Source organism: Salmo salar, chromosome ssa22 (assembly GCF_905237065.1).
Source record: "Salmo salar chromosome ssa22, Ssal_v3.1, whole genome shotgun sequence".
NCBI classification, from domain to species: Eukaryota; Metazoa; Chordata; class Actinopteri; order Salmoniformes; family Salmonidae; genus Salmo; species Salmo salar.
In genome coordinates, this window is record NC_059463.1 from 59,285,951 (window position 1) to 59,310,813 (window position 24,863).

Sequence of the window (24,863 nt, forward strand, 5' to 3'; positions counted from 1 at the left end):
CCCAGCCCGAGTGGCCCTCCTGTCCTCCGGGCCAGCCCGAGGGGCCCTCCTGTCCTCCGGGCCAGCCCGAGGGGCCCTCCTGTCCTCCGGGCCAGCCCGAGGGGCCCTCCTGTCCTCCGGCCCAGCCCGAGTGGCCCTCCTGTCCTCCGGCCCAGCCCGAGTGGCCCTCCTGTCCTCCGGGCCAGCCCGAGGGGCCCTCCTGTCCTCCGGGCCAGCCCGAGGGGCCCTCCTGTCCTCCGGCCCAGCCCGAGGGGTCCGTCTGCCTGGCGCAGCTATCGGCGCCACCGAAGTGGGCGACGCCGAGGGTGGAGCAAGGTCCACGTCCTGCACCTGAGCCACCTCCAGGATAGGTGGGTTGGGGAGGGAGGGTGTAGCACATTTTGGTCTTCCCTGCAACACAACGAAGGATTTTGTGACAGTACTTTGCTCCGTTAATCTTTCACTCGATCCTGACTAGTCTCTCAGTGCCTGCCACTGAAAAACATCCCCACAGAACGATGCTGCCACCACCATGCTTCACTGTAGAGATGGTGCCAGGTTTCCTCCAGAGGTGACGCTTGTCATTCAGCCCAAAGAGTTCAATCTTGGTTTCATCAGACCAGAGAATCTTGTTCTTCATGGTCTGAGAGTCTTTAGGTGCCTTTTGGCAAACTCCAAGCATGCTGTCATGTGCCTTTTACTGAGGAGTGGCTTCTGTCTGGCCACTCTACCATAAAGATCTGATTGGTGGAGTGCTGCTGAGATGGTTGTCCTTCTGAAAGGTTCTCCCATCTCCACAGAGGAACTCTAGAGCTCTGTCAGTGTGACCATCGGGTTCTTGGTCACCTCCCCGACCAAGGCCATTCTGCCCTGATTGCTCAGTTTGGCCGGACGGCCAGCTCTAGGAAGAGTCTTGGTGGTTCCAAACTTCTTCCATTTAAGAATGATGGAGGCCACTGTGTTCTTGGGGACCTTCAATGCTGCAGAAATGGTTTGGTACCCTTCCCCAGATCTGTGCCTCGACACAATCCTGTCTCAGAGCTCTACGGACAATTCTTTCAACCTCATGGCTTGGTTTTTGCTCTGACATGTACTGTCAACTGTGGGACCTTATATAGACAGGTGTGTGCCTTTCCAAATCATGTCCAATGAATTTAATTTACCACAGGTGGACTCCAATCAAGTTGTAGAAACATCTCAGGGATGATCAATGGAAACAGGATGCACCTGAGCTCAATTTCATGTTTCAGAGCAAAGGCTCTGAATACTTATACCACAATGATGATCCTATGATGGTGCCACATGGAAAGTCACTGGTAAATTGCATGGCTGTGTGCTCGATTTAAACACCTGTCAGGGACAAATCCACTAATTTGAAGGGGTGTCCACATACTTTTGTATATATAGTATATAACGCTCATTCTGTTGATATATGGCCCTGCCACATCCAGGAAGGCAGACATTTCATTCTGTTGATCTATGGCCCTGCCACATCCAGGGAGGCAGACATTTCATTCTGTTGGTATATGGCCCTGCTACGTCCAGGGAGGCAGACATTTCATTCTGGTGGTATATGGCCCTGCTACGTCCAGGGAGGCAGACATTTCATTCTGGTGGTATATGGCCCTGCTACGTCCAGGGAGGCAGACATTTCATTCTGTTGGTATATGGCCCTGCTACATCCAGGGAGGCAGACATTTCATTCTGTTGGTATATGGCCCTGCTACGTCCAGGGAGGCAGACATTTCATTCTGGTGATATATGGCCCTGCCACGTCCAGGGAGAAAGACATTTCATTTTACATCTACATTTTAGTCATTTAGCAGACGCTCTTATCCAGAGCGACTTACAGTAATGAATACATACATTTCAAACATTTCATTTTCATTTTCATTTCATTTCATCATTCTGTTGATCTATGGCCCTGCCACATCCAGGGAGGCAGACATTTCATTCTGTTGATATTTGTATATATTATGGATCCCCATTAGTTCCTGCCAAGTCAGCGGCTACTCTTCCTGGGGTTTAATATGGATCCCCATTAGTTCCTGCCAAGTCAGCAGCTACTCTTCCTGGGGTTTATTATGGATCCCCATTAGTTCCTGCCAAGGCAGCAGCTACTCTTCCGGGGGTTTATTATGGATCCCCATTAGTTCCTGTCAAGGCAGCAGCTACTCTTCCTGGGGTTTATTATGGATCCCCATTAGTTCCTGCCAAGGCAGTAGCTACTCAATTTGTAAGTCGCTCTGGATAAGAGCGTCTGCTAAATGACTTAAATGTAAATGTAAATGTACTCTTCCTGGGGTCCAGCAAAATTAAGGCATTTATACAACTTAAAAAACATTACAATACATCCATAACAAATTTCACAACACACTAAGTGTGTGAATCTGATGAAAGAAATAAAAGCTGAAATAAATCATTCTCTCTACTATTATTCTGACATTTCACATTCTTAAAATAAAGTGGTGATCCTAACTGACCTATAAAACAGGGACTTTTTACTCTGATTAAATGTCAGGAATTGTGATAAACTGAGTTTAGATGTATTTGGCTAAGGTGTATGTAAACATCTGACTTCAACTGTATATACTTTATGATTTATACCTACCTAAAAGAGATTAATTCCTTTGTTTTTAGTGTACCTTAGTTTATGGCTCCCCCTCTTGCCCAGTGGAGACTGCTGAGGGGTTGACTGCTCATAATAATGGCCCGGAATGGAGTACATGGAATGGTAACAAACACATCGTTTTCAAGTGTTTGATACCATTCCATTTACGCCATTCCAGACATTATTATGAGCTGTTTTCCCCTCAGAAGCCTCCACTGCTCTTGTCCATTCATTGTACTGTGGCAAGTGTGCAAGTGTTTTGGATAAAGGCAGGAAGTCGGGCCTTCGGTGGGAGGACTCCTAGCTAGATTCGGGAGAGTCGGTGTAGTCTTTTGGCACACAGATCATATTATGTCATTTTTATTTCCAGTTATCCATTCTTTAACACTCCCGCCTGGCCTTTCAGCCTATCAGTACCCGCTAGAGAATATTTCTCCTTTAGCATATGCAATCAGAATGCATACCAACCTGCAAGGTGCAGCAAACATAAGCACTAACTGTTGTTAAATAGTGCATAAACTCTTATAAAGAATGAATTGCATGAAGAAATATTATTGGAAATATATTCATTGTCGTGTCTTTGGCTATGCCGGATTAAGTGATATGACATGCTAACTTATAAAATGATTTCTCTGTAATTAATATTACCTGATTAAGCTAATCATGTAAATGTAATTAACTAGAAAGTCGGGGCACCACGGAAGAACGTTTATAGAGCTGTTATCTTCCGAATAAACTCTTAAAATACTTTGTAATATTTTACATCGATAGCAGTCAACATTAACCCTTGTCTTATTTTCAGTCTCATAATGAAAGTTGTAAATTCTTGGCTATCTTCACGAACCCTGGCTAACAAGTTGAATCAGCAATACAAAATTGGGTTTAATTATTTATTTACTAAATACCTAACTAATCACACAGAATTACAAATACACAGAATACAAATGATGTCATACAGAAAACGTCCCGGTAGACGGAACAGATATGACGGCTGGTTACACAAAGGAAAGGGGGTTGGGCTTGAATGAAAGAGCGGGAAGATTTAGAAACAAAGAAACAGCAGCTATGCTATCGTAAATACATTATCCTATGCATTCTAAATTACCGCCCATTTGGAAAAGGAAAATGCAATAAATATTTACTCTGAGCTGCGCTTCGGTAGATTGGTCGTAGATGCTGGCCGGGTTGGCCAACAGATCTTCCTGTACTCGGAAGAATGTCTCTGGTGGTAAATTGGATACGTGGTGGTATCTTCGTCCGTCTCTTAGACTGGATCCGTCGTCCGTCCTTTCCTAGCCCACGTAAGCAGCGACCGCTGCTAACTCAACGGCTAGGAAGTAGCACTTCTGTAGTGAATAAGCTCAAAGTTTATACCAGTTCATACCAGAGCTCACGCCGAGGTTGGCTTAGTTCTGTTCTTGACATGTGTGTCCTTCTAACGTAGAGGCTGCAGACCTCCCGTACTGGAACAACCTGGTTATCTTTTCGTCAAAGGATTATATAGTGGAGAGGGGGAGGGAGGTGTTTCATCGTTTATAACCCCTGTCTCTTCACAGGGTTGGGTTACTGATCGAGCAGGGCACTTTCCTTATGAAAACCCAAATCTCTCATTCGGAAGCTAAAATTACATTTCATCTCCTAACAAACATTTTCAATATCAAACATTTCAATTGCATAACAATTCCATGTGACTCTGATAACTAGAGGGTGTATACTTTCTCAGATACAGTTTATGTCGTCCTGTCATCAGTCATAATGTCTCAGATGACAACCGAACTGACATACATACTCATTACGTTCCCAAGCATATTTCCAACTGGTTTTATTAACAAAATATGTGGTACCTTTCCCCATTTGTTTGATGTTCCCAGACTCTCTATATTTAACACAGGCTATTCAGGTCCTTCAGTAGATTCAGAGAGGGGTAGAGAGAAAGGTATTTATGGGGGGGGGTCATAAACTTTACCCACAGGCCAACGTCATGACATCATGTAAAAAAAAAATAATAACAACAATAGTTATTTGTTTAGATAGTCAAGGATATGTTCTGTATAATTCTATAAAAGTCCTAGAAATAAATCTAGGCCTACAATCTATTTTCATTTCCCTTACAATAAAAACATTACAACTCTATTTATAGATTCGATTAGTAATAGAGTTATAGTAACTCTAAAAACAGTCATTTGTTGATTGTGGGTAAAGTGGTTTCTTGCATCAAACAACACAACAGTATTTTCAGTCACCTCCTTGTCTGAAGGACAAGTGGGTAACAGGTTAACCTGTTAGGGCTAGGGGGCAGTATTGACACGGCTGGATAAAAAAACATACCCGATTTAATCTGGTTACCACTCCTACCCAGTAACTAGAATATGCATATACTTATTACATATGGATAGAAAACACCCTAAATTTTCTAAAACTGTTTGAATGGTGTCTGTGAGTATAACAGAACTCATTTGGCAGGCAAAACCCTGAGACATTTTCTGACAGGAAGTGGATACCTGATGTGTTGTATTACCTTTAAACCTATCCCATTGAAAAACACAGGGGCTGAGGAATATTTTGGCACTTCCTATTGCTTCCACTAGATGTCACCAGCCTTTACAAAGTGTTTTGAGTCTTCTGGAGGGAGATCTGACCGAACAAGAGCCATGGAACGATGATGGCCCATTAGACACCTGGCGCGCGAGTTCATGTTGGGTACCCTCGTTCCAATACGTTATAAAAGAGTATGCATTCGTCCACCTTGAATATTATTCATGTTCTGGTTAAAAAAGGCCCTAATGATTTATGCTATACAACGTTTGACATGTTTGAACGAACGTAAATATATTTTTTCCCCTCGTTCATGACGAGAAGTCCGGCTGGCTTAGATCATGTGCTAACAAGACGGAGATTTTTGGACATAAATGATGAGCTTTTTTGAACAAAACTACATTCGTTATGGACCTGTGATACCTGGAAGTGACATCTGATGAAGAGAATCAAAGGTAATGGATTATTTACATAGTATTTTCGATTTTAGATCTCCCCAACATGACGTCTAGTCTGTATCGCAACGCGTATTTTTCTGGGCGCAGTGCTCAGATTATTGCAAAGTGTGATTTCCCAGTAAGGTTATTTTTAAATCTGGCAAGTTGATTGCGTTCAAGAGATGTAAATCTATAATTCTTTAAATGACAATATAATATTTTACCAATGTTTTCTAATTTTAATTATTTAATTAGTGGTGCTGACTTGACTGCCGGTTATTGGAGGGAAACGATTTCCTCAACATCAATGCCATAGTAAAACGCTGTTTTTGGATATAAATATGAACTTGATAGAACTAAAAATGCATGCATTGTCTAACATAATGTCCTAGGAGTGTCATCTGATGGAGATTGTAAAAGGTTAGTGCATCATTTTAGCTGGTTTTATGGTTTTGGTGACCCTGTCTTTGAATTGACAAAACATTACACACAACTCTTGTAAATGTACTGTCCTAACATACTCTAAATTTATGCTTTCGCCGTAAAACCTTTTTGAAATCGTAAAACGTGGTTAGATTAAGGAGATGTTTATCTTTCAAAGGGTGTAAAATAGTTGTATGTTTGAAAAATTTGAATTTTGACATTTATTTGGATTCAAATTTGCCGCTCTTGAAATGCACCTGCTGTTGATGGAGTGCACCACGGGTGGCACGCTAGCGTCCCACCTAGCCCATAGAGGTTAATGTCAGTGTAACCGGTGTGAAATGGCTAGCTAGTTAGGCAGGGTGCGCGCTAGTAGCGTTTCAATCGGTGACGTCACTCGCTCTGAGACCTTGAAGTAGTTGTTCCCCCTTGCTCTGCAAGGGCCGTGGCTTTTGTGGAGCGATGGGTAACGATGCTTCGAGGGTGGCTGTCGTCGATGTGTGCAGAGGGTCCCTGGTTCGAGCCCAGGTAGGGGCGAGGAGAGGGACAGAAGCTATACTGTTACATCACGCCCTGCATGTTTTTTTGTTGTTGAAAGTCTCATGAAATGTAGGCCTACATGGAATACCATACATTGGCTGCTACTGTAGGCTGAATGATAGAACAGCTATTTCCATGTTAAAATGTTATAGGATGCATTTTCTCCATTGTTTTTATGGTAGACCACTCTGGTAGGCCTACATATGATCAAATTGTCACGCCCTGATCTGTTTCACCTGTCTTTGTGATTGTCTCCACCCACCTCCAGGTGTCACCTGTTTTCCCCATTAGTCCCTGGTGTATTTATCCCTGTGTTTCCTGTCTCTCTGTGCCAGTTCGTCTTGTTTTGCCAACCAGTGTTTTTCCTAGCTCCTATTTTTCCCCAGTCTCTATTTTTTCCTAGCCCGCCTGGTTTTGACCCTTGCCTGTCCTGACGCCGAATCCGCCTGCCTGACCACTCTGTCTGTCCTGACCTCGAGCCTGCCTATCGCATGGTGCTGTGGACTCGGACCTGTTCACTGAACCCCTGCCTGTCCTGACCTCGAGCCTGCCTATCCCCTGGTACTGTTTGGACTCTGACCTGGTTTATGAACTCTCGCCTGTCCCCGACCTGCCTTTTGCCTGCCCCTTTTGTTATAATAAATATCAAAGCTCAACCATCTGCCTCCTGTGTCTGCATTTGGGTCTACTTGGTCACTGTTAAAACTGTAACTTAAAGCAGGTACCAGCCTCAGTGTTCACAGTAAACGCTCGCTGGAAGTTGCACAAAATTTTCAGCAGAGAAAATGTACAGTTTAAACAGCGTTTCTAGTTTAAAGGATGTAAGAGGAGTAGAAAGAAAAAGACAACAACAACTACAAAGAAGAACAACAAAGATTTAAAGTCGGGACTTTTGCTTCACCTAATAAGTCAAGACGAATAACGGTAGTGTGTTGCTTCGCGAAGCAAACTAACGAACAAAGCCCCAAAACAAGGCCAAATCAGGTAATTCAGCCTCCTCTTTAAACAAACACTTTCATGTCTTTTAAAATGCAGCGGTGGGATTTGATATGCTAATCAAACTTAGGTCTTTTATTCTCTGAATCAATCTAAAGTCAACCTCATATTTTATTCTCTGATGCTTTTGAGGCTTTTGAGGATGATGGTTTCAGGTTGCACACACACACACACACACACACACACACACACACACACACACACACACACACACACACACAATCGTACATGCACACTCCAGCCATAGGTTTCATACTGTATACTCCTCAGTCCTCTCCACATCGTGTCAGAGACAGACTGGCCATAGGAAAACTCTAGCAAATGTATTTTATTTTTATTTCACCTTTATTTAACCAGGTAGGCCTTTTGAGAACAAGTTCTGATTACAATGGGGCCTTTAGCTCATAGGGCTTTTCTAAATTGGATTATTTTGGGGGGTAAAATTACCATTATATTGCTAATAATGGGGGGTTAAGAGAAATATTGGCCTGTGTTGGGACCTCAATACATTTTTTTTCTCGCCTTTTTCGCCAATTTCTGGTCCCAGATCTGTTTGTACTGTCTTGCCAACTCCTATGATCATTGTCATACCTGTAGGAGATAGGACAAGAATGCACAAACAGATCTGGGACCAGGCTAGGTTCTCTCTCTGGGATTTGTATTGATTTCTCAGCCCTCAATGACTTCGATTATCTAGCGTTGGGGCTGCAGACTGGGGTGGCTGCACTATGTGACTGCAATCTGCAGACTGGGGTGGCTGCAGTATGTGACTGCAATCTGCAGACTGCGGTGGCTGTTTGTCACCAAAGCCCCATATACTACCCACTACTGCGACCTGTATGCTCTCGTTGGCTTGCCCTCGCTTCATACTCGTCGCCAAACCCACTGGCTCCAGGTCATCTACAAGTCTCTGCTAGGCAAAGCCCCACCTTATCTCAGCTCACTGGTCACCATAGCAGCACCCACCCGTGGCACGCGCTCCAGCAGGCATATCTCACCGGTCACCCCCATAGCCAATTTTTCCTTTGGCTGCCTCTCCTTCCAGTTCTCTGCTGCCAATGACTGGAACGAACTGCAAAAATCACTGAAGCTGGAGACTCATATCTCCCTCACTAGCTTTAAGCACCAGCTGTCAGAGCAGCTCACAGATCACTGCACCTGTACATAGCCCATCTGTAAACAGCCCATCCAATCTACCTACCTCATCCCCAAACTGTATTTATTTATTTATCTTTCTCCTTTGCACCCCAGTATCTCTACTTGCACATTCATCTTCTGCACATCTACCATTCCAGTGTTTAATTCCTTTATTGTAATTACTTCGCCACCATAACCTATTTATTGCCTTACCTCTCTTATACTACCTCATTTGCACATGCTGTATATAGATTTTTCTACTGTATTATTGATTGTATGTTTGTTTATTCCATGTGTAACTCTGTGTTGTTGTATGTGTCGAACTGCTTTGCTTTATCTTGGCCAGGTCGCAGTTGCAAATGAGAACTTGTTCTCAATTAGCCTACCTGGTTAAATAAAGGTGAAATAAATAAATAAAAAATGTGACTGCAATCTGAAGACTGGGGTGGCTGCAGTATGTGACTGCAATCTGCAGACTCGGATGGCTGCAGTATGGAATCAGTAATTGACCAATCTGAACGCCTGTGATGTCTGAGCACAGACATGATGCATCTTCCTTCACAGACAGACAGACACTGACCCGAAAACCATAGACAACGTCAGTGTTATGTGTCAAGACAAACAACAAGACAACACGCGAGGACAGACCAGACAGCCAATATGGGCCCTGCTTCATTCTTTCACCACAGCCCCCAACCTGGGGGGGGACTCTCCCCAGCAAACACTGAACGTTCCTACAACGTAAGGTACCGTTGCAGTAATATTCTGGGTCTGAACATTTATTTCACTACTGTTTTCAGACTAGACTATATATACAGTGGGGCAAAAAAGTATTTAGTCAGCCACCAATTGTGCAAGTTCTCCCACTTAAAAAGATGAGAGAGGCCTGTAATTTTCATCATAGGTACACGTCAACTATGACAGACAAAATGAGGAAAAAAAATCCAGAAAATCACATTGGAGGATTTTTAATGAATTTATTTGCAAATGATGGTGGAAAATAAGTATTTGGTCACCTACAAACAAGCAAGATTTCTGGCTCTCACAGACCTGTAACTTCTTCTTTAAGTGGCTCCTCTGTCCTCCACTCATTACCTGTATTAATGACACCTGTTTGAACTTGTTATCAGTATAAAAGACACCTGTCTACAGCCTCAAACAGTCACACTCCAAACTCCACTATGGCCAAGACCAAAGAGCTGTCAAAGTACACCAGAAACAAAATTGTAGACCTGCACCAGGCTGGGAAGACTGAATCTGCAATAGGTAAGCAGCTTGGTTTGAAGAAATCAACTGTGGGAGCAATTATTAGGAAATGGAAGATATACAAGACCACTGATATCTCCCTCGATCTGGGGCTCCATGCAAGATCTCACCCCGTGGGGTCAAAATGATCACAAGAACAGTGAGCAAAAATCCCAGAACCACACGGGGGGACCTAGTGAATGACCTGCAGAGAGCTGGGACCAAAGTAACAAAGCCTACCATCAGTAACACACTACGCCGCCAGGGACTCAAATCCTGCAGTGCCAGACGTGTCCCCCTGCTTAAGCCAGTACATGTCCAGGCCCGTCTGAAGTTTGCTAGAGGGCATTTGGATGATCCAGAAGAGGATTGGGAGAATGTCATATGGTCAGATGAAACCAAAATATAACTTTTTGGTAAAAACTCAACTCGTTGTGTTTGGAGGACAAAGAATGCTGAGTTGCATCCAAAGAACACCATACCTACTGTGAAGCATGGGGGTGGAAACATCATGCTTTGGGGCTGTTTTTCTGCAAAGGGACCAGGACGACTGATCCGTGTAAAGGAAAGAATGAATGGGGCCATGTATCGTGAGATATAGAGTGAAAACCTCCTTCCATCAGCAAGGGCATTGAAGATGAAACGTGGCTGGGTCTTTCAGCATGACAATGATCCCAAACACACCGCCCGGGCAACGAAGGAGGGGCTTCGTAAGAAGCATTTCAAGGTCCTGGAGTGGCCTAGCCAGTCTCCAGATCTCAACCCCATAGAAAATCTTTGGAGGGAGTTGAAAGTCCATGTTGCCCAGCGACAGCCCCAAAACATCACTGCTCTAGAGGAGATCTGCATGGAGGAATGGGCCAAAATACCAGCAACAGTGTGTGAAAACCTTGTGAAGGCTTACAGAAAACGTTTGACCTGTGTCATTGCCAACAAAGGGTATATAACAAAGTATTGAGAAACTTTTGTTATTGAGCAAATACTTATTTTCCACCATAATTTGCAAATAAATTCATTAAAAATCCTACAATGTGATTTTCTGGAATTTTTTTTCTCATTTTGTCTGTCATAGTTGACGTGATGAAAATTACAGGCCTCTCTCATCTTTTTAAGTGGGAGAACTTGCACAATTGGTGGCTGACTAAATACTTTTTTGCCCCACTGTATATATATATATATATATATATATATATATATATATATATATATATATATATATATATATATATTGCTATCCCATGTTCAGGTGTGTATATTGTATGTCGATGCTTTATCAGCTTACTTTTATAACCTTGTCTCCATTTTTACTGTAGATGTTATGTTTTACAAGACTAAAATATGACACTATTATAAGCGATCTGAACCTGGCAGACCTCGGCTACTTAAAGTTAATACAACAATTCAGTCCAACGTTTTTGTATATGTGAGATGTAAAGCCCAACCTTCTGACAGACCTATTGGATCTGGGCCCTGGTCAAATGGTCCCCTATTCCCTATGGGCCCTGGTCAAATGGTAGCCTATTCCCTATGAGCCCTGGTCAAATGGTACCCTATTCCCTATGGGCCCTGGTCAAATGGTCCCCTATTCCCTATGGGCCCTGGTCAAATGGTCCCCTATTCCCTATGGGCCCTGGTCAAATGGTCCCCTATTCCCTATGGGCCCTGGTCAAATGGTCCCCTATTCCCTATGGGCCCTGGTCAAATGGTACCCTATTCCCTATGGGCCCTGGTCAAATGGTAGCCTATTCCCTATGGGCCCTGGTCAAATGGTACCCTATTCCCTATGGACCCTGGTCAAATGGTACCCTATTCCCTATGGACCCTGGTCAAATGGTACCCTATTCCCTATGGACCCTGGTCAAATGGCACCCTATTCCCTATGGGCCCTGGTCAAAAGTAGTGCACTACATACAGAATAACATGCCATTTGTGACGCAGTCTTAATGTTCTGTCCTCCTTTCCTGTAACTCTCTGTTTAAACCCCAGTCTTCCTTACAGCCCAGGTAGAGAGTTGATGTATGTCCTTCACCTAAAGGTTACTTATCTGGTGAAAAATTACATTACTCCTCCCCCCCCCTCCCCCAGATCTCCCTTGGCGCATACCCAGCGTCGACACCCCCTTCTCCCCTAGATCTCCTTGGCTTTCGAGGAGTGTGTGTGTGTGTGTCTGCCTGCATACTGAATGTGTGTTAATATATGTGTCTGTGTGTGTGTCTGTGTCTGTGTGTGTGTGTGTGTGTGTGTGTGTGTGTGTGTGTGTGTGTGTGTGTGTGTGTGTGTGTCAGTACTCACATTCTCCGCTGTCTCCTCCCGGAGGCTGATAGAAGGACAGTCCCAGAGAGATCAGGGCAGCCACCTCCAGGATGATCAGAGTCACGTCCTGCAGGGCCTCCCAAACTAACTGGAGGAAGGTCTTTGGCTTCTTTGGAGGTATAAGGTTTTCCCCATATACTTCTTTCCTCTTATCTAGGTCAGTTACATCTCCTGTTAAGCCTGTTTGGAGAGAGAATTAAGAATTTAATTAAATTGATCTATTGTACAAATCCCATCTACATATGTTTCTGTTTCTCTCTCTCTCTCTCTCTCTCTCTCTCTCTATGACAATACACTGTCTGTTTTCCTCTGTCTCCTCCACACACTCTACTAGAGAACACACACATACCACCCATACACATACCACCCATACACAAACCACCCATACACCAACCACCCACACACAAACCACCCATACACCAACCACCCATCCACCAACCACCCACACACAAACCACCCATACACCAACCACCCATCCACCAACCACCCATCCACCAACCACCCATCCACCAACCACCCATACACAAACCACTCACACATAAACCACCCACACACCAACCACCCACACACCAACCACCCACACACCAACCACCCATACACCAACCACCCACACACAAACCACCCATACACCAACCACCCACACACCAACCACCCATACACCAACCACCCATACACCAACCACCCACACACCAACCACCCACACACCAACCACCCATACACACACCAACCAAAAATACACAAACCACCCATCCACCAACCACCCATACACCAACCACCCACACACCAACCAACCACCCACACACCAACCTTGATTTCCAAATTTCTCACAAAGAAGACTTGACAGTTACAACACCAGACTATTCATACAACAACTATCCACTGGCATGAGGATACTGGAGCGGGTCAAACTGAGCAGCAGCTGGGTAAATGTGATTGGGGTACCCCCCCTGGGTAAATGTGATTGGGGTACCCCCCCGGGTAAATGTGATTGGGGTACCCCCCCCGGGTAAATGTGATTGGGGCTGCCCCCCCGGGTAAATGTGATTGGGGTACCCCCGGGTAAATGTGATTGGGGTACCCCCGGTAAATGTGATTGGGGTACCCCCGGATAAATGTGATTGGGGTACCCCGATAAATGTGATTGGGGTACCCGGTAAATGTGATTGGGGTACCCCCCCGGGTAAATGTGATTGGGGTACCCCCCCTGGGTAAATGTGATTGGGGTACCCCCCGGATAAATGTGATTGGGGTACCCCCAGGTAAATGTGATTGGGGTACCCCCCTGGGTAAATGTGATTGGGGTACCCCCCTTGAGTAAATGTGATTGGGGTACCCCCCCGGTAAATGTGATTGGGGTACCCCCCCGGGTAAATGTGATTGGGGTACCCCCCCTGGGTAAATGTGATTGGGGTACCCCCCTGGGTAAATGTGATTGGGGTACCCCCCGGGTAAATGTGATTGGGGACGGAAATGTGATTGGGGTACCCCGGATAAATGTGATTGGGGTACCCCCGGATAAATGTGATTGGGGTACCCCCCCGGATAAATGTGATTGGGGTACCCCCCCCCCGATAAATGTGATTGGGGTACCCCCCCGGGTAAATGTGATTGGGGTACCCCCCCAATAAACAGGATTGGTGGCCCGTGTTTTAGCCTGTCCACCAGACTGCTGTGATGAACTGGTGGTGTTATATTAAGAGCCATCAGACTGCAGTGAATAACACACGTTGACTGCTCTCCTCCGTCCTTCGCCTTTACTAAATAAGACCATATAACACACTGTCAATATCACAAACACAACTGAAGTTAGAACCAGTTTTAAGAGGGCATGTGATTTTTTTGAAAGGTTTTCACCCAGTAGGGCCTGCTCCCCTCTGCTCCCCTCTTTTCCAACAGTAGGGCCTGCTCCCCTCCTTCTCCAACAGTAGGGCCTTCTCCCCTCCTTCTCCAACAGTAGGGCCTGCTCCACTCCTTCTCCAACAGTAGGGCCTGCTCCACTCCTTCTCCAACAGTAGGGCCTGCTCCCCTCCTTCTCCAACAGTAGGGCCTGCTCCCCTCCTTCTCCAACAGTAGGGCCTGCTCCCCTCCTTCTCCAACAGTAGGGCCTGCTCCCCTCCTTCTCCAACAGTAGGGCCTGCTCCCCTCCTTCTCCCAACAGTAGGGCCTGCTCCCCTCCTTCTCCAACAGTAGGGCCTTCTCCCCTCCTTCTCCAACAGTAGGGCCTGCTCCACTCCTTCTCCAACAGTAGGGCCTGCTCCACTCCTTCTCCAACAGTAGGGCCTGCTCCACTCCTTTTCCAACAGTAGGGCCTGCTCCACTCCTTCTCCAACAGTAGGGCCTGCTCCCCTCCCTCTCCAACAGTAGTGCCTGCTCCACTCCTTCTCCAACAGTAGGGCCTGCTCCACTCCTTTTCCAACAGTAGGGCCTGCTCCACTCCTTCTCCAACAGTAGGGCCTGCTCCCCTCCTTCTCCAACAGTAGGGCCTGCTCCACTCCTTCTCCAACAGTAGGGCCTGCTCCCCTCCTTCTCCAACAGTAGGGCCTGCTCCCCTCTTCTCCAACAGTAGGGCCTGCTCCCCTCCTTCTCCAACAGTAGGACCTGCTCCCCTCCTCTTCTCCAACAGTAGGGCCTGCTCCACTCCTTCTCCAACAGTAGGGCCTTCTCCCCTCCTTCTCCAACAGTAGGACCTGCTCCCCTCCTTCTCCAACAGTAGGGCCTGCTCCACTCCTTCTCCAGCAGTAGGGCCTGCTCCGCTCCTCTTCTCCGCTCCAACAGGTTTTCACCAAGGATCTGTCTGTACTTTGCTCCGTTCATCTTTCCCTCGATCCTGACTAGTCTCCCAGTCCCTGCTGCTGAAAAACATCCCCACAGCATGATGCTGCCACCACCATGCTTCACTGTAGAGATGGTGCCAGGTTTCCTCCAGATGTGGCACTTGGCATTCAGGCCAAAGAGTTCAATCTTGGTTTCATCAGATCAGAGAATCTTGTTTCTCATGGTCTGAGAGTCCTTTAGGTGCCTTTCGGCAAACTCCAAAGCATGCGGTCATGTGCCTTTTACTGAGGAGTGGCTTCCGTCTGGCCACTCTACCATAAAGGCCTGATTGGTGGAGCGCTGCAGAGATGGTTGTCCGTCTGTAAGGTTCTCCCATATCCACAGAGGAACTCTGGAGCTCTGTCAGAGTGACCATCGGATTCTTGGTCACGTCCCTGACCAAGGCCATTTTCCCCTGATTGCTCAGTTTGGCCGGGCGGCCGGCTCTAGGAAGAGTCTTGGTGGTTCCAAACTTCTTCCATTTAAGAATGATGGAGGCCACTGTGTTCTCAGTGACCTTCAATGCTGCAGACATTTTTTGGTACCCTTCCTCAGATCTGTGCCTTGACACAATCCTGTCTCGGAGCTCTACGGACAATTCCTTCAACCTCATGGCTTGGTTTTTGCTCTGACATGCACTGTCAACTGTGGGACCTTATATAGACAGATGTGTGCCTTTCCAAATCATGTCCAATCAATTGAATTTAAGTTGTAGAAACATCTCAATGATGATCAATGGAAACAGGATGCACCTGAGCTCAATTTCGAGTCTCATAGCAAAGGGTCTGAATACTTATGTAAGTAAGGTATCTGTTTTTTATTTTGAATACATTTTTACAAATTAAAAAAAAACTGTTTTTGATTTGTCATTATGGGTTTTGTGTGTAGATTGATGAGGACATTTTTAATTTAATCCACTTTAGAATAAGGCTGTAAAGTAACAAAATGTGGAAAAAGTCAAGGGATCTGAATACTTTCAGAATCCACTGTATGTGATCACCATTCTATTGCTGAACGGCTTTCAATATCTGGGAAAATATCTCCATTGGGCAGCAGGTGAGCAAGTGTCAGAGATCTTATGTTGGCAAGGTGAGAAATGTCACCATGGGACAGTTTCTTCACTTCACTCTCATTGGTGAACAAATTGCTTGCAAAGAAGACAAGTCTGGCCTGCACCATGAACAAAGTGAGACGGGAGCGTCCCTCCCTCTGTGCAAAACAAGGCACCTGAAGAATGACAAGACAACAGGTACACAACAAAGAGAAAACCAGAGACTATTACGCACTACAACCAAACAAAGGTATGTCAAAGCGTGTCAAGCAAGTGAAAGGAAAATTGTGTCAACTGTTAGGACAAGGGCTAACAGCAAAATGAAATGCAACTAATGCTGTTGAAGATGGCCGCCATCTAAGCACAAGTTGACAACAATGGACTGCAACTATTTTTTTGGACTGCTGTCATATCGCCACATTAACTATAATGCCATTATTACTTCTGTGTGGAGTTTCACTATTTATCAAGACCACTTGGCGGTTATAATCATCTTTAAACTACTGATATTTTCATCATTGGACCGCATGTCTTTTGCAACACATGTAGGCATACAGTTGTTGGAGTATTTTTTATTTTGTCGTTATTAAACAATAAGCTGTTACCGTGTTCCAATACATATGTTTTCTGTTTCATAGTTGTAACAAAGGCACTCCAGCAAGAACATTTCCTCCACACTTGATATTATTTTTTATTTTATAGAGATAGAGATAGATATATTGATAGAGATATAGAAAGTGATATAGATAGTGATAGAGAAAGTGATAGAGATAGTGATAGAGAAAGAGAAAGTGATTGTGATAGAGATAGATATATTGATAGAGATATAGAAAGTGATATAGACAGATACACTGCTCAAAAAAATAAAGGGAACACTTAAACAACACAATGTAACTCCAAGTCAATCACACTTCTGTGAAATTAAACTGTCCACTTAGGAAGCAACACTGATTGACAATACATTTCACATGCTGTTGTGCAAATGGAATAGACAACAGGTGGAAATTATAGGCAATTAGCAAGACACCCCCAATAAAGGAGTGGTTCTGCAGGTGGGGACCACAGACCACTTCTCAGTTCCTATGCTTCCTGGCTGATGTTTTGGTCACTTTTGAATGTTGGCGGTGCTTTCACTCTAGTGGTAGCATGAGACGGAGTCTACAACCCACACAAGTGGCTCGGGTAGTGCAGCTCATCCAGGATGGCACATCAATGCGAGCTGTGGCAAGAAGGTTTGCTGTGTCTGTCAGCGTAGTGTCCAGAGCATGGAGGCGCTACCAGGAGACAGGCCAGTACATCAGGAGACGTGGAGGAGGCCGTAGGAGGGCAACAACCCAGCAGCAGGACCGCTACCTCCACCTTTGTGCAAGGAGGAGCAGGAGGAGCACTGCCAGAGCCCTGCAAAAGGACCTCCAGCAGGCCACAAATGTGCATGTGTCTGCTCAAACAGTCAGAAACAGACTCCATGAGGGTGGTATGAGGGCCCGACGTCCACAGGTGGGGGTTGTGCTTACAGCCCAACACCGTGCAGGACGTTTGGCATTTGCCAGAGAACACCAAGATTGGCAAATTCGCCACTGGCGCCCTGTGCTCTTCACAGATGAAAGCAGGTTCACACTGAGCACATGTGACAGACGTGACAGAGTCTGGAGACACCGTGGAGAACGTTCTGCTGCCTGCAACATCCTCCAGCATGACCGGTTTGGCGGGGGGTCAGTCATGGTGTGGGGTGGCATTTCTTTGGGGGGCCGCACAGCCCTCCATGTGCTCGCCAGAGGTAGCCTGACTGCCATTAGGTACCGAGATGAGATCCTCAGACCCCTTGTGAGACCATATGCTGGTGAGGTTGGCCCTGGGTTCCTCCTAATGCAAGACAATGCTAGAACTCATGTGGCTGGAGTGTGTCAGCAGTTCCTGCAAGAGGAAGGCATTGATGCTATGGACTGGCCCGCCCGTTCCCCAGACCTGAATCCAATTGAGCACATCTGGGACATCATGTCTCGCTCCATCCACCAACGCCACGTTGCACCACAGACTGTCCAGGAGTTGGCGGATGCTTTAGTCCAGGTCTGGGAGGAGATCCCTCAGGAGACCATCCGCCACCTCATCAGGAGCATGCCCAGGCATTGTAGGGAGGTCATACAGGTACGTGGAGGCCACACACACTACTGAGCCTCATTTTGACTTGTTTTAAGGACATTACATCAAAGTTGGATCAGCCTGTAGTGTGGTTTTCCACTTTAATTTTGAGTGTGACTCCAAATCCAGACCTCCATGGGTTGATAAATTGGATTTCCATAGATTATTTTTGTGTGATTTTGTTGTCAGCACATTCAACTATGTAAAGAAAAAAGTATTTAATAAGATTATTTATTTCATTCAGATCTAGGATGTGTTGTTTAAGTGTTCCCTTTATTTTTTTGAGCAGTATATATTGATAGAGATATAGAAAGTGATAGCGATAGAGATATAAAAAGTGATAGAGATATAGAAAGTGATAGTGATAGAGATATAGCGAGTGATAGAGATATAGAAAGTGATAGAGATAGTGATAGAGAGATATATTGATAGAGATATAGAAAGTGATAGAGATATAGAAAGTGATAGAGATAGTGATAGAGAGATATATTGATAGAGATATAGAAAGTGATAGAGATATAGAAAGTGATAGAGAAAGTGATATAGAAAGTGATAGTGATAGTGATATAGAAAGTGATAGAGATATAGAAAGTGATAGAGATAGTGATAGAGAGATATATTGATAGTGATAGAGATAGAGATAGATATATTGATATCACTCTTTCTCGACTAGTGATAGTGATAGAGAAAGTGATAGAGAAAGTGAAAGAGATAGTGATGGAGATAGTAATAGAGATAGTGATAGAGAAGTGTTAGTAATGTAGATATAGATAGTGATAGAGAAAATGATAGAGATAACTATCACTCACTATCTATATCACTATCATTTTCTCTAGGAAAGTGATATAGAAAGTGATAGATATAGAGAAATGTATAGAGATAGAGAAATTGATAAAGATAGTGATATATATATTGATATCACTCTTTCTCGACTAGTGATAGTGATAGAGAAAGTGCTAGTAATGTAGATATAGATGGTGAAGGTGATAGAGATATTGATAGTGATAGTGACAGTGATAGTATAGAGATACAGAGATTGCAAGTGATGGAGATAGTGATAATGATATAACTATAGATAGTGATAGAGAAAGTGATAGTGATATAAATTGTGATAGAGATAGAGATAACTATCTATCACTTTCTCTATCACTATCTCTATCTCTATCACTTTCACTATCTATATCACTATAAAGTGTGGAAGAAATGTTCTGATATAGAAAGTTGGATAGAGAAAGTGATAGAGAAAGTGATAGAGCTGGTGATAGAGATAGTGATGGAGATAGTGATAGAGATAGAGAAAGTGATGGAGATAGTGATAGAGATAGTGATATTGATAGAGAAAGTGCTAGTAATGTAGATATAGATAGAGATATAGATAGTGAAAGTGATAGAGATAGTGACAGTAATAGAGAAAGTGATAGAGATAGAGATAGTGACAGAGATAGAGATAAAGAAAGTGATAGAGATAGAGATAGTGATAGAGAAAGTGATAGAGATAGAGAAAGTGATAGAGATAGAGAAAGTGATGGAGATAGTGATAGAGATAGAGATAGTGATATAGAAAGTGATAGAGATAAAGTGAAAGAGAAAGTGATGGAGATAGAGATAGTGATATTGATAGAGAAAGTGCTAGTAATGTAGATATAGATAGAGATATAGATAGTGAAAGTGATAGAGATAGTGACAGTAATAGAGAAAGTGATATAGAAATATAGAAAGTGATAGAGATAGAGATAGTGACAGAGATAGAGAAAGTGATAGAGATAGAGATAAAGAAAGTGATAGAGATAGAGATAGTGATAGAGAAAGTGATAGAGATAGAGAAAGTGATAGAGATAAAGAAAGTGATAGAGATAGAGATAGTGATAGAGAAAGTGATAGAGATAGAGATAGTGATAGAGAAAGTGATAGAGATAGTGCTAGAGATAGAGATAGTGATAGAAAAAGAGAAGACAAGAAAGCAATAAAACGAGAAGCAGCAGAGATAGAGGAGGGGATCAGTGAGGGTCATGTCTGAGCCTGAGAACAGTCAGCAAGTGAGAGAGAGAGTGAGAGAGAGAAAGAGAGAAAAAGAGAGAGAGAGTGAGAGTGATGTGTGAGGGGGAGAGTGAGAGAGAAAGAGAGAGTGAGAGAGAGAGAGAGAAAAAGAGAGTGAGAGTGAATGTGTGAGGGGGAGAGTGAGAGAGAAAGAGAGAGATGAGAGAGAGAGAGAGAGAGTGTTAGAACGGTATAATTCCCACCAGCCCGTGTTCTAAATACTACAGTTATATATAGACTCATTAAGCATTCTGTTTTTAATTGTCTTGCTCTGTGTGAGAAGAGATAGAAGCACATTGATGTCTCACAGCATCACACACACACACACACACACACACACACACACACACACACACACACACACACACACACACACACACACACACACACACACACACACACACACACACAGCTAAAGGGTAGAGCTGCCGCTTTCAAGGAGCGGGACTCTAACACGGAAGCTTATAAGAAATCCCGCTATGCCCTCCGACGAACCATCAAACAGGCAAAGCGTCAATACAGGACTAAGATCAAATCGTACTACACCGACTCCGATGCTCGTCGGACGTGGCAGGGCTTGCAAACCATTACAGACTACAAAGGGAAGCTGCCCAGTGACACAAGCCTACCAGACGAGCTAAAATACTTCTATGTAAGGAACACTGAAACATGCATAAGAGCATCAGCTGTTCCAGATGACTGTGTTATCACACTCTCCACAGCCGATGTGAGTAGGACCTTTAAACAGGTCAACACAGGGACAGACGGATTACCAGGACGTGTACTCCGAGCATGCGCTGACCAACTGGCAAGTGCCTTCACTAACATTTTCAACCTCTCCCTGTCCGAGTCTGTAATACCAACATGTTTCAAGCAGACCACCATAGTCCTTGTGCCCAAGAACACTAAGGTAACGTAACACTCACATCTGTAGCCATGAAATCATTTGAAAGGCTGGTCAAGGCTCACATCAACACCATTATCCCAGAAACCCTAGACCCACTCCAATTTGCGTAAAGTACCAACAGATCCACAGATGATGCAATCTCTATTGCACTCCACACTGCCCTTTCACACCTGGACAAAAGGAACACCTGTGGTGAGAATGCTATTCATTGACTACAGCTCAGTGTTCCAACACCATAGTGCCCTCAAAGCTCATCACTAAGCTAAGGATCCTGGGACTAAACACCTCCCTCTGCAACAGAACCTGGACTTCCTGACGGGCCGCCCCCAGGTGGTATGGGTAGGTGACAACACATCCGCCACGCTGATCCTCAGCACGGGGCCCCTCAGGGGTGCGTGCTCAGTTCCCTCCTGTACTCCCTGTTCAGTCATGACTGCATGGCCAGGCACGACTCCAACACCATCATTACGTTTGCTGACGACACAACAGTGGTAGGCCTGATCACCGACAATGACGAGACAGCTTATAGGGAGGTCAGAGACTTGACTGTGTGGTGCAAGGACAACAACCTCTCCCTCAACGTGATCAAGACAAAGCAGATGATTGTGAACTACAGCAAAAGGAGGAACGAGCACGCCCCTATTCTCATCGACGGGGCTGTAGTGGAACAGGTTGAGAGCTTCAAGTTCCTTGGTGACCACATCACCAACAAACTAACATGGTCTAAACACACCAAGACAGTGGTGAAGAGGTCACAACAAAACCTATTCCCCCTCAGGAGACTGAAAAGGTTTGGCATGGGTCCTCAGATCCTCAAAAGGATTACAGCTGCACCATCGAGAGCATCCTGATTGGTTGCGTCACTGCCTGGTATGGCAACTGCTCAGCCTCCGACCGCAAGGCACTACAGAGGGTAGTGCGTACTGCCCAGTACATCACTGGGGACAAGCTTCCTGCCATCCAGGCCCTCTATACCAGGCGGTGTCAAAGGAAGGCCCTAAAAATTGTCAAAGACACCAACCACCCTAGTCATAGACTGTTCTCTCTGCTACCGCACGGCAAGTGGTACCGGGCCGCCAAGTCTAGGTCCAAGAGGCTTCTAAACAGCTTCTTCCCCCAAGCCATAAGACTTGGGGGAACAGCTAATCAAATGGCTACCCAGACTATTTGCATTGGCCACCCCCCTTCTATGCTGCTACTCTCTGTTTATTATCTATGTATAGTCACTTTAATAACTCTACCTACATGTACATATTACCTCAATTACCTCGACACCGGTGCCCCCGCACATTGACACTGTACCGGTACCCCCTGTATATAGCCTCCACATTGACTCTGTACCGGTACCCCCTGTATATAGCCTCCACATTGACACTGTACCGGTACACCCTGTATATAGCCTCCACATTGACTCTGTACCGGTACACCCTGTATATAGCCTCCACATTGACTCTGTACCGGTACCCCCTGTACATAGTCTCCACACTGACTCTGTACCGATACCCCCTGTATATAGCCTCCACATTGACTCTGTACCGTAACACCCTGTATATAGCCTCCACATTGACTCTGTACCGGTACCCCCTGTATATAGTCTCCACATTGACTCTCTACCGGTACCCCCTGTATATAGCCTCCACATTGACTCTGTACCGGTATCCCCTGTATATAGCCTCCACATTGACTCTGTACCGGTACCCCCTGTATATAGTGTCCACATTGACTCTGTATCGGTACCCCCTGTATATAGCCTCCACATTGACTCTGTACCGGTACCCCCTGTATATAGCCTCCACATTGACTCTGTACCGGTACCCCCTGTATATAGTGTCCACATTGACTCTGTATCGGTACCCCCTGTATATAGCCTCCACATTGACTCTGTACTGTAATACCCTGTATATAGCCTCCACATTGACTCTGTACCAGTACCCCCTGTATATAGCCTCCACATTGACTCTGTACCGTAATACCCTGTATATAGCCTCCACATTGACTCTGTACCGTAATACCCTGTATATAGCCTCCACATTGACTCTGTACTGGTAACCCCTGTATATAGTCTCCACACTGACTCTGTACCGTAATATCCTGTATATAGCCTCCACATTGACTCTGTACCAGTACCCCCCTGTATATAGCCCCTGCTATTGTTATTTACTGCTGCTCTTTAATTATTTGTTATTCTTATCTCTTACTTTTTTTGTATTTTCTTAAAACTGCATTGTTGGTTAGAGCCTGTAAGTAAGCATTTCACTGTAAGGTCTACACCTGTTGTATTCGGCACACGCGTGACAAATAAACTTTGATTTGATTTGGATTCAGAAATCAAATGTCTACTGTTTGCTGATGATCTGGTGCTTCTGTCCCCAACCAAGGAGGGCCTAGAGCAGCACCTAGATCTGTCCCCAACCAAGGAGGGTCTACAGCAGCACCTAGATCTGTCCCCAACCAAGGAGGGCCTAGAGCAGCACCTAGATCTGTCCCCAACCAAGGAGGGCCTAGAGCAGCACCTAGATCTGTCCCCAACCAAGGAGGGCCTAGAGCAGCACCTAGATCTGTCCCCAACCAAGGAGGGCCTAGAGCAGCACCTAGATCTGTCCCCAACCAAGGAGGGCCTACAGCAGCACCTAGATCTGTCCCCAACCAAGGAGGGCCTACAGCAGCACCTAGATCTGTCCCCAACCAAGGAGGGCCTACAGCAGCACCTAGATCTGTCCCCAACCAAGGAGGGCCTAGAGCAGCACCTAGATCTGTCCCCAACCAAGGAGGGCCTAGAGCAGCACCTAGATCTGTCCCCAACCAAGGAGGGTCTAGAGCAGCACCTAGATCTGTCCCCAACCAAGGAGGGTCTACAGCAGCACCTAGATCTGTCCCCAACCAAGGAGGGTCTACAGCAGCACCTAGATCTGTCCCCAACCAAGGAGGGCCTACAGCAGCACCTAGATCTGTCCTCAACCAAGGAGGGCCTACAGCAGCACCTAGATCTGTCCTCAACCAAGGAGGGCCCACAGCAGCACCTAGATCTGTCCTCAACCAAGGAGGGCCTACAGCAGCACCTAGATCTTCTGACAGTAAATCTCAGTAAGACAAAAAATAATGGTGTTACAACAAAGGTCCAGTAGCCAAGACAACAAAATACAAATTCTATCTAGACACTGTTGAATTATAAAAATAATCTGTGAAATGTATATAGGTTCAAAAATGTTGTGAAATAGCACAGTTACAAATAGAAATCAAACTGGATGGACATCAGAAATAGAGGAAGGACTAAAAACAAACAAAATATAACTATTGTGAAATAGATTGTGTCTGTAAAATGTGTATAAGATGAATAAACTGAAGGTAGAAGCCTAAGTGTTTATTAGTTTACTCCAATTGGGGGAAGGGTGATATTAATACAAATAACAAAAGTTATATTCTTTAAAAAGTATGTATGTCTATATAGGTATGTGTATGTATATATGTGTATATGTATGCATGTGTGCATGTATATGGATATATATATTTACCCCAAAAATATATGGGGGATTGGAAATGTAAAAATAATAATTTTGTAATATTATTATACCTACATCGATCTAAGAGACACGGAAAGAAGGTCCTTCTACGCCATCAGAAGGAACATAAAACTCAACGTCCCAATTAGGATCTGGCTACAAATACTTCAATCAGTTATAGAACCCATTGCCCTCTATG

At 44.8% G+C, this 24,863-nt stretch overlaps 1 protein-coding gene across 10 annotated transcripts in view; it reads right to left on the reverse strand.

Annotated features, from left to right (window-relative positions):
- Positions 1-24,863, reverse strand: part of atp2b2 (ATPase plasma membrane Ca2+ transporting 2) — a 212,181-nt gene that overhangs the window by 123,288 nt on the left and 64,030 nt on the right. For all 10 annotated transcript variants that reach the window (XM_045705378.1, XM_045705371.1, XM_045705370.1 and 7 more), the window contains exon 3: positions 12,196-12,396. In XM_045705378.1, the coding sequence (XP_045561334.1) occupies positions 12,196-12,396 (201 nt within the window). The remainder of the gene's footprint in view (positions 1-12,195; positions 12,397-24,863) is intronic.